The sequence below is a fragment of the Pyxicephalus adspersus genome, chromosome 3, assembly GCF_032062135.1.
Source record: "Pyxicephalus adspersus chromosome 3, UCB_Pads_2.0, whole genome shotgun sequence".
Taxonomy (NCBI): Eukaryota; Metazoa; Chordata; class Amphibia; order Anura; family Pyxicephalidae; genus Pyxicephalus; species Pyxicephalus adspersus.
In genome coordinates, this window is record NC_092860.1 from 81,993,865 (window position 1) to 82,008,303 (window position 14,439).

The following is a 14,439-nucleotide window of genomic DNA, read 5'->3' on the forward strand; positions in this document are numbered from 1 at the left end:
GGGTTCATAGGACTGATGGGCTAAAAACTGCAATAAAATTATTGCATATGGTTTTATTTCCTCAATAACAGAGGTGGAATTCTTTACAAAAACTTACCTTTGGTAAACTTTATTTCGAACCCCTTTTTGAAAAGCTAGCAAATAGTTTCGCCCATCTGCTGAGAAAACTTCGACTGCAATTGGCTGTAAATGAGACAGACAAAAGAGACAATTGACTTAAAATGAAATACACTAGTATATAATAATAAAGTGTTATGCATATGCGGAGTGGAGGGTGAATTTTTTGTGTGTTTTATTTTTTTTATTAAGACACAACTTTGTCTTGTCTGGCTCTATAAATAAACAGCTGGTCAATAGCAGGAAGTGAACGATTCTTAATCACATATGTATGTATAATTGTGCAGCTGTCGATTAAAGCCTTGCATATTACATATTTACACATGGGCAGTAGAACATTCCAACTCAAATGTTCATACTGAGACTGTGCCTAGAGCTAATACTTCTAGCCAGCAAAAAATGTTCACCAAACATGCCTAAATTAAGGGGAAACACATATTATGCCAACATAGAAATTGGGTTTTTTATATATACACATCACTGGTTGTATATACATTGTCAATGTTCACAGTAATACATTTTACATAACTTGGAGATGAAAAATGCAGCCATGGCTCTATAAAACCTGGTGGGGGTTGGCACAGTTTCAGCATCCTATGGTTCTTCAAACATTGATGCAGCCATCATCTATTCTCCATATGCAGCTGAGCAGACTCACATAGTGTTTGGAAAGCTGTAGAATTTACACACTGTGCTAACCCTACACAAGCCAGGCAGCTGTAGGCAGCATTTGTACAAAAATAAGATACCAGATTTTATGTACAATTTTGTAGCGCTGATTCAGGTCTGCAATGTTGGACAAGTTTGCACACCTGCACTTATAAAGTCTAAATTAGCTTTTATAACTTTACATCAACCTAAACTATATTAAGTATTTTATTTCTAAAAAAGCTTCATATATCTCCATTAGGAATAATGAGATGCTAAGAAGAACACTATTTTACATGCATATCTTCTGCTAAGTGCTTGCCTGGTAAGCTCTTGATAGATGTAAGCACATTGTAATCTTTACTTCTAGGAGAGAAAAAAAGGAAACTATCTAACTGGATCTGACTCTGTGAATATGTGTGCTAGAATTGTTAGGTCATATAATGCCTTTATTCCATGTATTTTTTTTTTTGTATTAGTACCCCGAGACAACTCTGTGTTTTAGATTAGTTTTAAGTAAATTCCAGTCAGGATGACCTACCTGTAGAAGGTATCTTCTTTTGTGAACTTCTTTGATATCTTCATAAGCAAATATGCTGCAAGTTCTTTTCAGCTGACTGGGGCCTTGTCTTGCTCCACGAGGAATGATTGGCTCATGCATACTAAGAAAGAACAATTGTTTAACTTTAGGTTCTCAAAACCAACAACTAATAAGGCCAGAGTCGACAGGATTTTGCTTCAGAACTATGTCTCCACTTTTACAAGTATATGGAAATGCAAAAGCAGCTTGAAGCAGGTCATATACACCTGCAATTATGAATGCTCTCACAAGCATCTCAAACTGCCATCAAAGGCTTGCTGCATTTGACCATGGAAGCCCATTGACAAAGACCTCTAAACATTATTACATCATAACAGTCACAACATACATACTTTTGTACACCATACTATGTATATAACTCTATCTCTCATATAGTGTATATATGTGCACTCTCTATTGTTTACGTTAAGATGAGGGCTGAATAATAAACAGTGAACAGTGAACTGCGCTCCTTTTGGCTGTTGGTTGCTGAATTCATAATACATGTTGGATATTTGGATTGGTGGATGCACAGCAGTAATCCAGGTAAATAGGTAATGACATAACGAAAATTTGTTTAATTTGAGATTCACTTTACTTGTGTTTATTGCCAAAAAGAGCCCAATAAATCACACCCATATTGCTTAAAATCTAGGGATCAGTAGGTGGTTATGTGCTTAATCAAATAATAAAATCCCATTCAGAATGTACTAGCACCCATGCATTGTAACACACATTTCCATTTGAAATACATGAACATGTACGTCAATGCACAAAAACACAAGTTGATGTGTATAATAAAGCATGCAATGACTTTCTGCCTTTTCAAGCAGTTCCAATTACTGTAATAAAAAAATCCACTGTCCCATCATTACCTAAAAACTGAACAGTTGTTGTTAGAATAACCCTTTAAGCATTTATGTTACAATTCAGCTCTGTGAATGATAATTACTTACTTTGCTGGTAGTGTTTCAATGTCACGAATCTCCCTGTTGGCAGTCAATGTAAACCCATCAACCACATAGAAGTGTTCTTTTCCAAAGAGCAGGAGGCCTTCCCCAGTGTCCAACCCTTGGACTCTCGCACAGCGATACATGTGCTGAATCTAAAAAGGAGTCATTCAATGTTACCATTTTGGTATTTTGTTTCAGGTATTGTAAATCTCACATTCATTAGAACATATCCTTCTGTCTGTCTTGAAAACAGAAACATAAAACTTAAATATTAAAGGATTTAAATAGACACTATAAGTTGCAGATAAATTGAACACAATAGCAGTCATTTGATTTCTGCAATTGTAAGGTTTCCAAGCAAATAAAAAGACCACAGTCTGCAATTAAAGTAAAAAAAATGTAACACTGCTGGTAGCACAGATTGTGTGGATGCAACAGCTAAAGTATCAGTTCCAGTTCATTTACCCTTGCAAAGCCCCCCATCTTTTTCTGAAAAAACTGTAAATATATTATAATATTATTATATTAATATACATACTATAATACTACAAAATGGTATAATAAACTATTTAGTATATACTAAAATATAATTAAAAAAGGACCCATTTGACACAGGCGCATACAAATATGTAAATTAGAAGTATTTTGTCCCTGTATATTTGTGCTCTGTTCTTCACTTTCCTTTTAACTAGCTATAAATAATATTAGTTTTACAAATCAAAGCTGCACAGAGCCCATGCGAAGAAATGAAATAGCTGTTGTGGCTCAATAAAAATTTCTGGTCAACATATTTAAATGTGTATTTTCAGGTTCTTTAACACATTCAACTTTTTCTTTTAACCCCTACAGCAGCGGTCCCCAACCTTTTTGGCCCCAGGGACCGGTTTCACGGAAGGAAATTTCTCTGATGACCGGGGGGGCTGGGGTGCACAGAGAGAAAAGAGAAGACATACTCTGGCGTCTTCTCTTTTCTCTCTGTGCACCTCTGCTGCTTCAAAGCGATCACATGACATCTGACAGCCAATCGAGCTGCATGTCATGTGCTCGCATTGCTTGTACACAGACTACTGTGTACATTTACCGGCATCTCATACAAACACCGCTGCGGACCACTTCCGGTCCGCAGATGGTGGTTGGGTGCAGCTTCGTTTTCAATAATGGATCATGTACTCGCGGCCCACTGAAAACACCGCCGCGGACCGGTAGTGGGCCGCGGCCCGGTGGTTGGGGACCGCTGCCCTACAGTGTACAAGAAAAATAACCAGCCACACAAATCTAAAATGTTCAACTGCCTTTCGAATCATTGTCAGCAGGTGGTGCTATTCAGTCAATATTCCAATGCAGTTAACAAGGGCCAGATTAAAAATTGATTAAAATAATAATAGGGGTGGCAGCAATGTGTGGTTTTAATTGGAAATAAAACAAAAAACAAAGCAGAAACAAAAACAAACAATATAGTATTAAAGAGGAAATCAAATGAGCAGCTAAGAAAAAAAGCTTAATGGACCAAAAATAAATCAATTTATTATATAATTATGAGTCAGTTTAATCACACCCCGGTTTTATGTGCAATCTGGGGTGTATTTTCTGACACATTATATTACCTGGTTCTTGTGCACATACAGGAGAATGTAGATAGCACTACAGGCACAAAACTGGATAGAAGCATTTTTAGGAGGGTTTCAATGGCAGCCAAAGTAGTTTTCTCTTGAACTGAATAAAGCGCAGGCAAGCAGTAAAAGTCTATTTTGCTTCCCAGAGGATCTGTACATCTGTGATTTGGAAAGCTTTCAAGTAGAGTAACCTTGGCTTATATAGGCTTTATTATGAGCTCACTTCAGTTGTCCAGGTATATGATAGGCTTACTATGCTCAGTACTTTCATCTGACAATCTCTAAACACGTCAGTTCTTAAAGCTCTATACATTTTTATGTATAAATATATGTGTAGAATCCAGTACAATGATCTACCTTCTCTCCTTCTTCAAGCAGTCTCAGCAGAGTGGTACTATCCATCTTCTCTTCTTCATCTATGGAAGAACCTTCACTCAGCTGGTCCTGAAGGTGCTCCTGGTTCTCATCTTCTGCTCCATCTGGGGCGGATTTTGACCGCTTAAGAGGTGCTTTAACTAGGCCTGATACAGACAACAAAATGTTCTGTTAGTACTGTCCCCCTGAATATAATAAAAAACATCAGGGCCTACAAGCACAAGAAATGAACCATTGTACACATGTGTAACAGTAATTATTACTCATGATCCAATATCAATACATTGTTTTGCTTTCTGTATGTAAAAACTATTTCACAAATGTTCTAGGTGAGTGCAGAGGATACAGTGCCCAACTTCCAGACTATGAAAGCTGGGCAATTTGACATTTTTATGGGGTGTCAGCAGGTGAATGCACAGGAAGGGTATTGCTGCTGTACAAAAACAGCAATGAGGTGTAGAGTGGGCAGCCGCATGCAGCATGGACAGAAGGAACCGCAAGGATTTGGGCAGTCACAAAGTGTCACAAAATATTATCAGGGTGATGACCTAATACATTCAGTAGAACATTATGGTTGGGAACAAGAACAGGCTCACCAATTCAAAATTAGTTCTAAAAGTGAACATGCAACATACATATCTATACATGATTTAAACTAGCCCTGTGCAAGCTCCACCAAATGCGGAGGGCTTTCTCCCTGGCACTGGGTGTTACTGTGATCAATTACTAAGCATCAAAGTTGTTATGTGTGAAGAAAGAGTACAATAAGATAGATGACTCCATGAAAAGTACCACCAATTTTATTTTGCCTGGAACCATGCAATAGGCAAGGTAAAGAAAGGTAACTAGAAAATAGTGAATGAGCCCCAATTAAGAAGAAAGAAAACCTGTTGTTTTGCACTACATGGAAAGAGCATTATTACCCTTTTAACATTTCTTAAGAATAATGAGTTGACAAAAGTACAAATACCTAAGTGCCCACTGACCATAAACAAAAGGATTTACAAGTATTTTTTTGTAAATGATGGATGACCCACGTGCCCTTACCTTTCACCTTGGCAATGGTGTCCTCTCCATGTTCTGGCTCATGCTGTGCTGCCTCTCCTTCAGAACTTTCCTCCACTGTGTCCTGAAACACTGCTGGGTTCCCCGGCATTAGACGCATGTAATAATCTTTGCTGTCATAACTGATAGCACGGCGGTAACGGGCAGGTTTCTAATTTAAATATGACATAGAAGATTTCTTTAAACATATATGTCACTCTAACAAGGCATACTTTTATTGTTCTAGTTCACAGGTAAATACAGCCATGCAATAATTTATAATATTGAATTTATTACTTTTGAAGCCACTTATTAAGGATGAAAATAAAGTCTATACAAAGACATTGCATATGACCTGATTTAAAAAAAAAAATATGAAACCGTTAATGGCAACCTATATCCAGTTTGGATCTTTCCAAATTTTTAATAAGCCCCAGACTCCTTTAACCAAATGTACAACCAGCACTGTAAAATTTGATTAATAATAGCAAGTACAAATGTAAATATTATACAAATATAAAATTACAATGTGGTGCCCTCAAGCATGAAGATATGGCAAGGTGTAGTAGTAATCAAACCACCCAGTAATAACAGTTCATACTGAAGGAAAAGTACACTGACATTGTTATTGCTTTGTTATTGAACTTTTTACATTTCAAGCCACTGGAGCCATGTATAGGTAATACTTGGCCTTACTGCTTTCCCCAAAACTGGACAGAGAGGTAAATTGATGACAGGTATCCAGCATCCTCCAATCTTTTTCTCGTTATCCTTAATGTCCCTTACCTCTCTCATTGGATTTCAGTTCTTAGAACACTGGGAGCTCAGTATCACATGTTTGAGTTATCACAGTTTTCTGTTTTCAGGAGACTATGTACATTACCCTTTCCACCACCAATGATCATGTCTGCATTGATAAGGTCACTGTACCTAAATCAGGTATGTATTGAAAATAGAACTATTTATTGAATTATTTTATTTGGCATTTTTGATGAGCGGCTAAAGGAGAAACCAAGTATGAGCAGGTAAACCTTCAGTTTAAAAGATTTTTAAATAGTTAAATTAAGGAGGCTTTCAAAATGTTCTAGACCTGTCCCTTTGTGTAGTGGGTAAACTTGGAGATAAATGAAAATATTTCTATAACTAATGAGATATATATATATATATATATATATATATATATATATATATATATATTTGCACCCCTGAAATCAAGATATATACTTTACCCTGCATCTTTAGTATTGTATATAATTGTAATATAAATATATTATATAAATATAAATCTGTGGAAATGTAGCCAAATGCATGGCATTCCACGTTTTGGTATGCATATTGTTGGCCTGGTTTGATCTTTTGTAGGAAGAAGTGGACTGGTTTCCATAGCACCTCTTTCTGGCACGTTTGGCATGGCTGCAGCAAATAAGCCATCTTTTCAAACTCTTGAAACAAACATTATTTCAGCACTCTGGTATCCCACAAAGACAAAGAGACAGTGTGCATTCCGATAGTTGTAGTGGGCAGCTTGGCACAGCTGTGAGAATAACGTCCAGGAACAGCCTGATAGTGTATGGTACACAAACCTTCATTTACTACAAAGACAAAATATTCAGAGAAGCAGGGAGCCAATACAAAGCTAAAGCGAGTCCTATTTAATATCAGAAAATCAGTCGTAGTCGTAATCAGTTGTAATGAAAGCAAAAGCAAGGCATATACTTGGAATAGTCACAGATAGGAGTCTAAAATACACAGATTAGGACCTAAAGTACACAGCAGCAAAGTCTACTGATAACATTTACACAATGTGAAAACTGCAGGACATTTCATGTGCCTAAAGTGAAATTTCAGGCAAATAATAAAAATCATGACTTTTTTTAAAATCATAAAAATCCATCCTAATTTTCATTAAGAAAACCGTACAAAAGGTACAGCAATTAAAAGTGTACTATGACAGATAGCCACATAGCGGATCATTTGCTAGAGGAATGGAGACTTTTAAGACTTTTTAAGTGAATGATAGTAGTAAATAATGTGAATCTGTGTTCACCTGATAAACCATATCATGTACAAAGTAGCATGTGATTGGTTAATTTACAAAGCTCAACATTCAACGAAGTGAACATTCATTTTGCATAGCAAACCTTTTCCATTCCAATGCGTTCATTACCTTGTTTTTTTCTATATAGCTTACAAATGTTTTTACTAAAAAAATTATCATAAAATATATTGTTATTTTTCCAGAAAAACTTACAGGTGGCTGTCTTGTGTTTTTTGTTACTAAAGCTCTGATTTATGAAAGCTCTCCAAGGCTAGAGAGGATACACTTTCATCTGTGAAGCTGGGTGATTCAGCAAATCTGGAATGGATTTCCTAAAAGTAATTTGCTATTTGTTAGCAAATGTTTTCAGTCCTGAACTAGATCCTTTCGGGGTTTGCTAGATCAAATTGATTCTTGCACAGTTGTACTGATTCTCGCCTATACTGAAAATGCTGAATTCCACCACACACAGTCAGCTTTTCACAAAGACGGAAGCTACAATATTTCTTAACCTGAGGACATCCAGCATCATCTAGTTTTTTCCTCCCCAGCCTGACAGCCCCTTGCCCCATTTTTAGTATGGATTTCAGTTCTTTCAACCATGAAAGATCAGCATCACATGCTGGTTTTAGCTGGATTGGTCTGCATACATTCTTTTTCGCAATTTCCATCCAGATTGACATCTGTCTATTTAATCATGTTGTTATTTGCAGAACTGCTCACAAAAGCAAGCCCATTCCTTGGATCAAGGCTTGGGACTGGTAAAGAGAAGTACTGAAGCAGAGTGACATGATGTTTTCACAAAGTTTATATTGCACCCTGACAGCCCCTACCTGTAGCCATGCCTGCATTGAGGGGTTAAGGGGCAGAAAAACAGCAAGCAGATAGCCACCAGTGTGAACAAGACCCAAATAAAGTACAAGTATTAAAAGAAATTACAGTGGATGATGGACTTTTGTAGACCTATTTTTTGTGTCAATCTTTAGTGTAAAAAAATAATAAAAATAAATAGAATTGAGAGTCTGGTACAATCTACAATAAAACCTATAGTATTTTAAATGCGTAAATATAGAAATTGTAAGTGGTAGACAAAGCTTCTTTAAGTGCACCTGTGCCCAGACTATGGACATTACACTATTTACATATTAGTAACAATCAGTAAAGAAAGGAGGAGCCTTAAAATGAGCAATCCCTGACCTCTCTGGGCTTTTTAAATGCATACTGGGACATATCTGCACCTTAATCTAAGATTTGGGATCCATACCCTAATCACCACCTTGCAGAGGAGATTAGAAGCTGCTTCTTAAAGAAACCTGAATAAAAATGCATGGCTCAACTAACTAGTGGGCATCCGAAACTCCCATCTTAAACTGTCAACTTTAGGTCTTCATTAAAAAAAAATTACACTTCCAACTGTACCAAGTAATGTACTATAAGGTACATGAAATCAACAGATTACAGTAGAAAAATATGCACTGGATCATGGTGCACACCTATGATCTATTAGACATAAGACTCATCATAGACACATTTTAGAATTGATGCTATACATCTACAACCAAATTCTGATAGCAAATGTGTAAGACACTGGTATTGTTATACTGTACATGTGCAGCACAGAGTGACACTCTTAGAAAAAGCAGCTTTGTTAGAACATGCTTTAGTGAATTCCTAGTACAGTCTGTGCATTCAAATTCACTCCTTTTTACCTTTTCATGAGTTACCATCAAGACACCGTCAGAGGTTTCAGGTAGTGTACATGGAAAGGCAAACTAAAAATGGGGTATTAAGTATAAAAACCATCAGAAATATATTACATGTAGAAGTCAAAACCAATAATAACAGAGTGGCAATACAAACTAGCAATAAATAGAACCTGCCTGGTGATCAAGAATTAAAGGGATTGTCTAGCCTTTTATGTAAAGTAAAAATTCTGAGTTTAGGTACGCTTTAACAGTAAAAAGTTAGGCTGCACAATTTTTAACAATTTAAACAAAATGACTGCAAGCATCTTTTACACACATCATTCTGAAAACCAAAATATTTCAAAAATGTATTGAATCCTGCTACATTATAAAGTAATGATAGAATATAATGTACAGTGAGTTTGTGAACACAACACATAAAACATCAAATCAGAATTAAAGCCAACTTACTGTTGTGCTACTGTCTTGTTCCACTTCAGGGATGTAAGGATAATGAACGTAGAACATGTCATTTCTCACAACCTTTTTTCTCATTCTACATGGCCCTTCAGTCATCTCCAGCATCCATTTATCCAAATGAGAGCCAATAGGTGGGCCCCAAAGCCCCCTCTCCCTAAGAAGTTCATATTCAATCTGGTTCCATTCCTCTGTCACATATTTCAATGCATTTTGCTGACGCTGTTAAAGAAATGAAATATTTTAAAAACCTAAATGTGTGACTGAACTGCAAAAAAATAGCTTTAGTTGCTTTAGCATGCACCTTTATTTCGTTATTGGAAGATGGGAGAAGTTTTCCAAAACTGCTCCAGTACCAGACAGTCTTGAACAGACAGACCAAGGATGCAGCTGGAGAGAGGGCCACTTTATAGAAATCATACTCAGTCTAAATTTTGCACGGTCCATGGTACTCACAAATAGTAACATCAATAAGGGCCTTGTTAAAGTTTTAGAGATCTATTTAATTAAAATTGGATGTAACACATGAGCTAATAAATATTTTGCAGGCCTTACTGCCAATTTAAACTTATTTTCTTTGTAGACAAGCTCCCCATATTCACAGTTTCTGTATTGGAAATATTAGGTAAGTACTAACAGAAGTAAATGTATGCGTCATTCATTACCTCCTGGTATTCTTTATACTGCATATCCATCAAGTCCCTTACAACAGCAATGTGAGTGAATATCCACTGGGATATTTCCTAGAACAAAAGATGAAATTAGAGGCATTATGTACATTACCATAGGCATTATGTATATGAACTGCAGGCATCCAAGTTAATACTTTAGAGCAGGGGTGCCCAAAACGTCCGTCGCAATCTACTGGGCGATTGCAAAGGCAACATGAGTCGATTGCGGAGCCCTGCCTTACCCTTCCCTGCTGTTTACAATCAGCCCTGCTGTACGTCTATAGGGATGCTGCTGGGGATGTCTTTGTCAGACAACACCAGGAACTTTGCGTCCAAGGCTCGTGTAACAGTGGGGAGTGGGGAGGGCAGAGAGGGCAGTCTGAGGTGAGCAGTGCTGGGCGGCCAAGTCAGTTCAGGCTCGGGGTCAGGGTTCAATTACCAAGATACCTTTGTAGAGATTAGCAATTCTTTTTCTTGTGCAGCATGTCATTTTCCTATGTCAGGTGAACTGTAGCTTTCTTGTCACTATAGTCTTGTAGTGCAATGTCTGTGCAATGTTCTGCCATTCAATGTCTCATTAGCTCCAGTCACTTCTGTGTCATACTCGGTATATATATAAATGAATATATGTTTAGCATTTTTATTGTTCGTAAATCATTTTGACTTAGTCATTCTAAAAGTAGCTTGCAAGCCAAAAAAATGCAGGCACCCCTGCTTTAGACTCTGGAAAAAAGGAAAGGCTCTTCCCTTGTATTTAAGTATCAGAACTCAAATTTCCAGTACAAAGAAACGTCAGTTTAAACACATACCAGAAATGAAACAAAACACATTAGCCCTTGTCAACCTTCAGCCAACATAGTGGAGCTATACTGACCACTGGCATGAAATATCCCTTAATTCTGTACATGTTAAAGATGGGCAGAAAAAATTGTTCCCAGTCATTAATACCTGTGTGGAGAGATTGTGTTTATTGAGTCCACTCTCCTTACGATTTCTTCTTGATCCAGTTAGCTTGGAGAGGCCAAATCCACTACTGACACGTGACAACTTTGACTGAGAACTCGGCACCAAAGCTTCGCCTTTACTGATGCACTTCTTTTCATATGCTGTCAAAACATAGAGAATATATATGATAAGTATTAGTTAAGTATTAGGCTAAGTATTAGTTAAAATATTGCCACAAAAAAAATAACAATGCTGTAGAATCAACAGAATATATATGGCCATATTAAACATAAAAATGAATCAAGACAAAATTCTTGTAACCTGACCTAATTTAACACATTTTGTGGCATCCTTACACAGAGACTCATAGCTGCAGAGGACCAAATTTCCAGTAGGAATTTACCATTTTTTTCCTTAGTACTTCTCTATATACTGAAGTGGTTACAGGTGTATATAAAAATTAACAATACGTTTCCTCTTGGTTACTTTTAGAAGGTTAAACACACGAAAATCAATCCTACTGTACAGAACTTTGACCTTGTGGCAGCAGTGTTATTTGGTCATAGTTTTTTTTTTTTGTCCTGATATAGAAGAGGTGATAGTTGCCATCCTAGGACTCGAAATGTGTTACTGGAATCAAGTAAACAAAACAAAAAAATAATGTAGCTTGACGTGCTTGAAAAGAAAGGCTTTATAAGAACTACATACAGTGTCTAATCCCCAAAGACCCCACTGTTCAGAAGTACCAAGCCAATTACCCTAACAATTACCAGACCTCATCGTATCTCACACATTTAAGGTGAGTGTCTGCTACTACTATAAAACTGATGTCAATGAACGTGAAAATACCTCTACACATGCAAGATAAAGTAAACTAGGTTTGAATTTACATATAAACAAAAGAGAATGCTACTTGTACTCAGTATATGTGACTCAGAGTCCTCTGCGTAATGTAAAAGCGGTAAAATACTAAAGAAAACCATTGCAGTCTGACAGTTTCTCCAAGAAGCATCTATAATCTATAAATAGATTAGTTGTATGACTACTCTGTCCACTTTTGTTGAGGATTGAACCCTGTTCCAATGTTTATTACAATATACTTGCTTATGACTTTATCAATTTGCCAAAAAAAAAGGTGGTAGAAATTAACCCTCCCCCCCCCCCCCCAAAAAAGCAGTGCAGCTGGTTAATACAATACAATAAACCCATACAGTTTCAAAATAGGAATTCTTTCACCGTGAAATGACTTACCAAGGTGGTTTTGCCAAGAACGCAATGTTGCTTCCTCAATAAAAGGCCGGACAACTGCAATATCCACATGTCCTCGGTCATTGACAGGAAATGTCACTTTGAACATATCCTCCAGAACTTGTTTCTTGCTATGAATCAGCTCTATCCAAACTCTGTTGACAGCTTTTAACAGAAGCTGGCGCCCTGCAAAACACAGTCTGTATCATTTTGACAGTTTAGATTGCCATCAATATACAATGCATTTGGAATCCCTTTGACACACTTTTTCAGTACAGTTTCACATTCTTCTTTTTCAATGGATGAAAACAGCCATTCCAGGTCACAGAAGAATAAAACATGCCAAAAAAGAGTTTTTGTAGGCTTTTTAATTTCAAATTTTAGAGCTTTATTGTAGCAAAACCAGCAATATTTTAAAAGAGATGCACCATCTGTGAACAGTAAATATGTGTTTATGGGCAGTACCTCATTTACAGATAAAAGCAGAATTAGTCATTTTGGAAGCTCATAAGCTAGCAAACCACCAAACAGAAGGCCTGGCAGGTTCTATGCAGCGTGCAAATTGCCAGTGGACAAGACTGAAGCCGATTTAATAAAGGAGTTGGGAACCTTTATTAAAAAATTTGTGTGAATATTCACACAATTCTAATTCAAAGAAATTCCAATGTTATCCCTAAACAGCAGAATTTACAACAAGCCCAGGTATCTATTGCAACTACAGAGCACGAGTTAATTTTTGAGCAATCCGATTGTATTATATTCAATGAATTAGATTACCTTGCACCAATTGTGTACCATCATTTTTTAGCATAGCAGTCACTATGTACAAGACTGGACCTAGCATGGAAAAGGGAAGGCTATTTTTTCATAATGGAGTATAGACGAACCCCTGGGGATAAAAAGCAATTCGCCCATGTACGTGTTGGAGATAAGGAGGCTGCTCATGGGCATGGAATAAAAGGTACAAGACTTTAGCATGGTTGTTACTGTAGAAATATTTTAGTGCAACTCAGGTTCATGCAAAGCTAATGTACTGAATTCTTAAATACATTATTTGCCCCTTGGTTATATTAAAAGTCAAGGTAGAATACAAATTGCATTTAGTTCATTCATCTGAAGGAATACAATGCATAGATTACCACAAACCCGAGGGAATTTATGATAACCCAAAGCTTTTATTAAAATGATCAGATATGTATTTGTTAAAATAAAGCAATGTCTGTGTCCACAGATGGCACACATTTTACCTTCACTTATATCCTGATACATTCCATCTGCTTCAACCTCAGAAGGCATCATTATGTGCCAAGTGGTCATCCTGGCTTCAGCTTCCAATCCAAACCCATCAGGGTTACTGTAATGAAATAAAGAATGTTTTGGTTTTTAGAATTTTGATTCCCAACTATGGTCTCAGCATAGCAAACTGAAGTTTCGATATCATTACGGTCATGTTTCTATGGAAACTGGGAAGTATTATACTACTTCACTGTTAATTTAATTTGCTTGCAACTTTGAATTGCCAAGCCTACACATGTACACTGTTGGAAATGTACTTCTTTCTTCAGCTTATGAACAGCATGGAAAGCAAAGGTCTCTGACATGGCACAAACCGTTTAATTCAGCCCCTCATAATTAGAACACAGATCCTTAAAAACAATGTAACCGGTGTATTTTATTGCTATAGTTACATATTTTCACACAATTCAGACAGCATAAGACCAGCAACAAACTGCATCTCACCCACAGTAACCTTATCAAAACCCAAGTATTAACGGCTGGCTGATTGGTTACTGACTGTGTAATGCAGAACATGTAAGGGCATGGTTATCCAAATAATATAAATATATAATGCAAAATATGAGTTTTCAAACATATTGTCCACACAACAAGAGAAATAGCTGCACTGTAGGTATTTTTATTGCATAGAAATAAGTGTAATTTCATATTCTGCCCATGTATTCCTCTAAAGCACTTCATTTCAGGTCTGCTCTCAATGACTTTATACTTAAAATTGACCTGAACTCAGAAATAAAAGATTGGCTAGA

At 36.7% G+C, this 14,439-nt stretch overlaps 1 protein-coding gene across 4 annotated transcripts in view; it reads right to left on the reverse strand.

Moving 5' to 3' along the window:
- WDFY3 (WD repeat and FYVE domain containing 3) overlaps positions 1–14,439 on the reverse strand; it is a 136,728-nt gene that overhangs the window by 19,382 nt on the left and 102,907 nt on the right. For 3 of the 4 annotated variants that reach the window (XM_072405446.1, XM_072405444.1, XM_072405443.1), the window contains 11 exons: positions 13,642–13,748; positions 12,398–12,580; positions 11,150–11,307; positions 10,196–10,273; positions 9,525–9,752; positions 9,078–9,140; positions 5,334–5,502; positions 4,269–4,432; positions 2,302–2,450; positions 1,307–1,427; positions 98–183 (listed from right to left, as the gene is read on the reverse strand). In XM_072405446.1, the coding sequence (XP_072261547.1) occupies positions 98–183; positions 1,307–1,427; positions 2,302–2,450; positions 4,269–4,432; positions 5,334–5,502; positions 9,078–9,140; positions 9,525–9,752; positions 10,196–10,273; positions 11,150–11,307; positions 12,398–12,580; positions 13,642–13,748 (1,506 nt within the window). The remainder of the gene's footprint in view (positions 1–97; positions 184–1,306; positions 1,428–2,301; positions 2,451–4,268; positions 4,433–5,333; positions 5,503–9,077; positions 9,141–9,524; positions 9,753–10,195; positions 10,274–11,149; positions 11,308–12,397; positions 12,581–13,641; positions 13,749–14,439) is intronic. The other variant, XM_072405445.1, reaches the window with a different exon arrangement.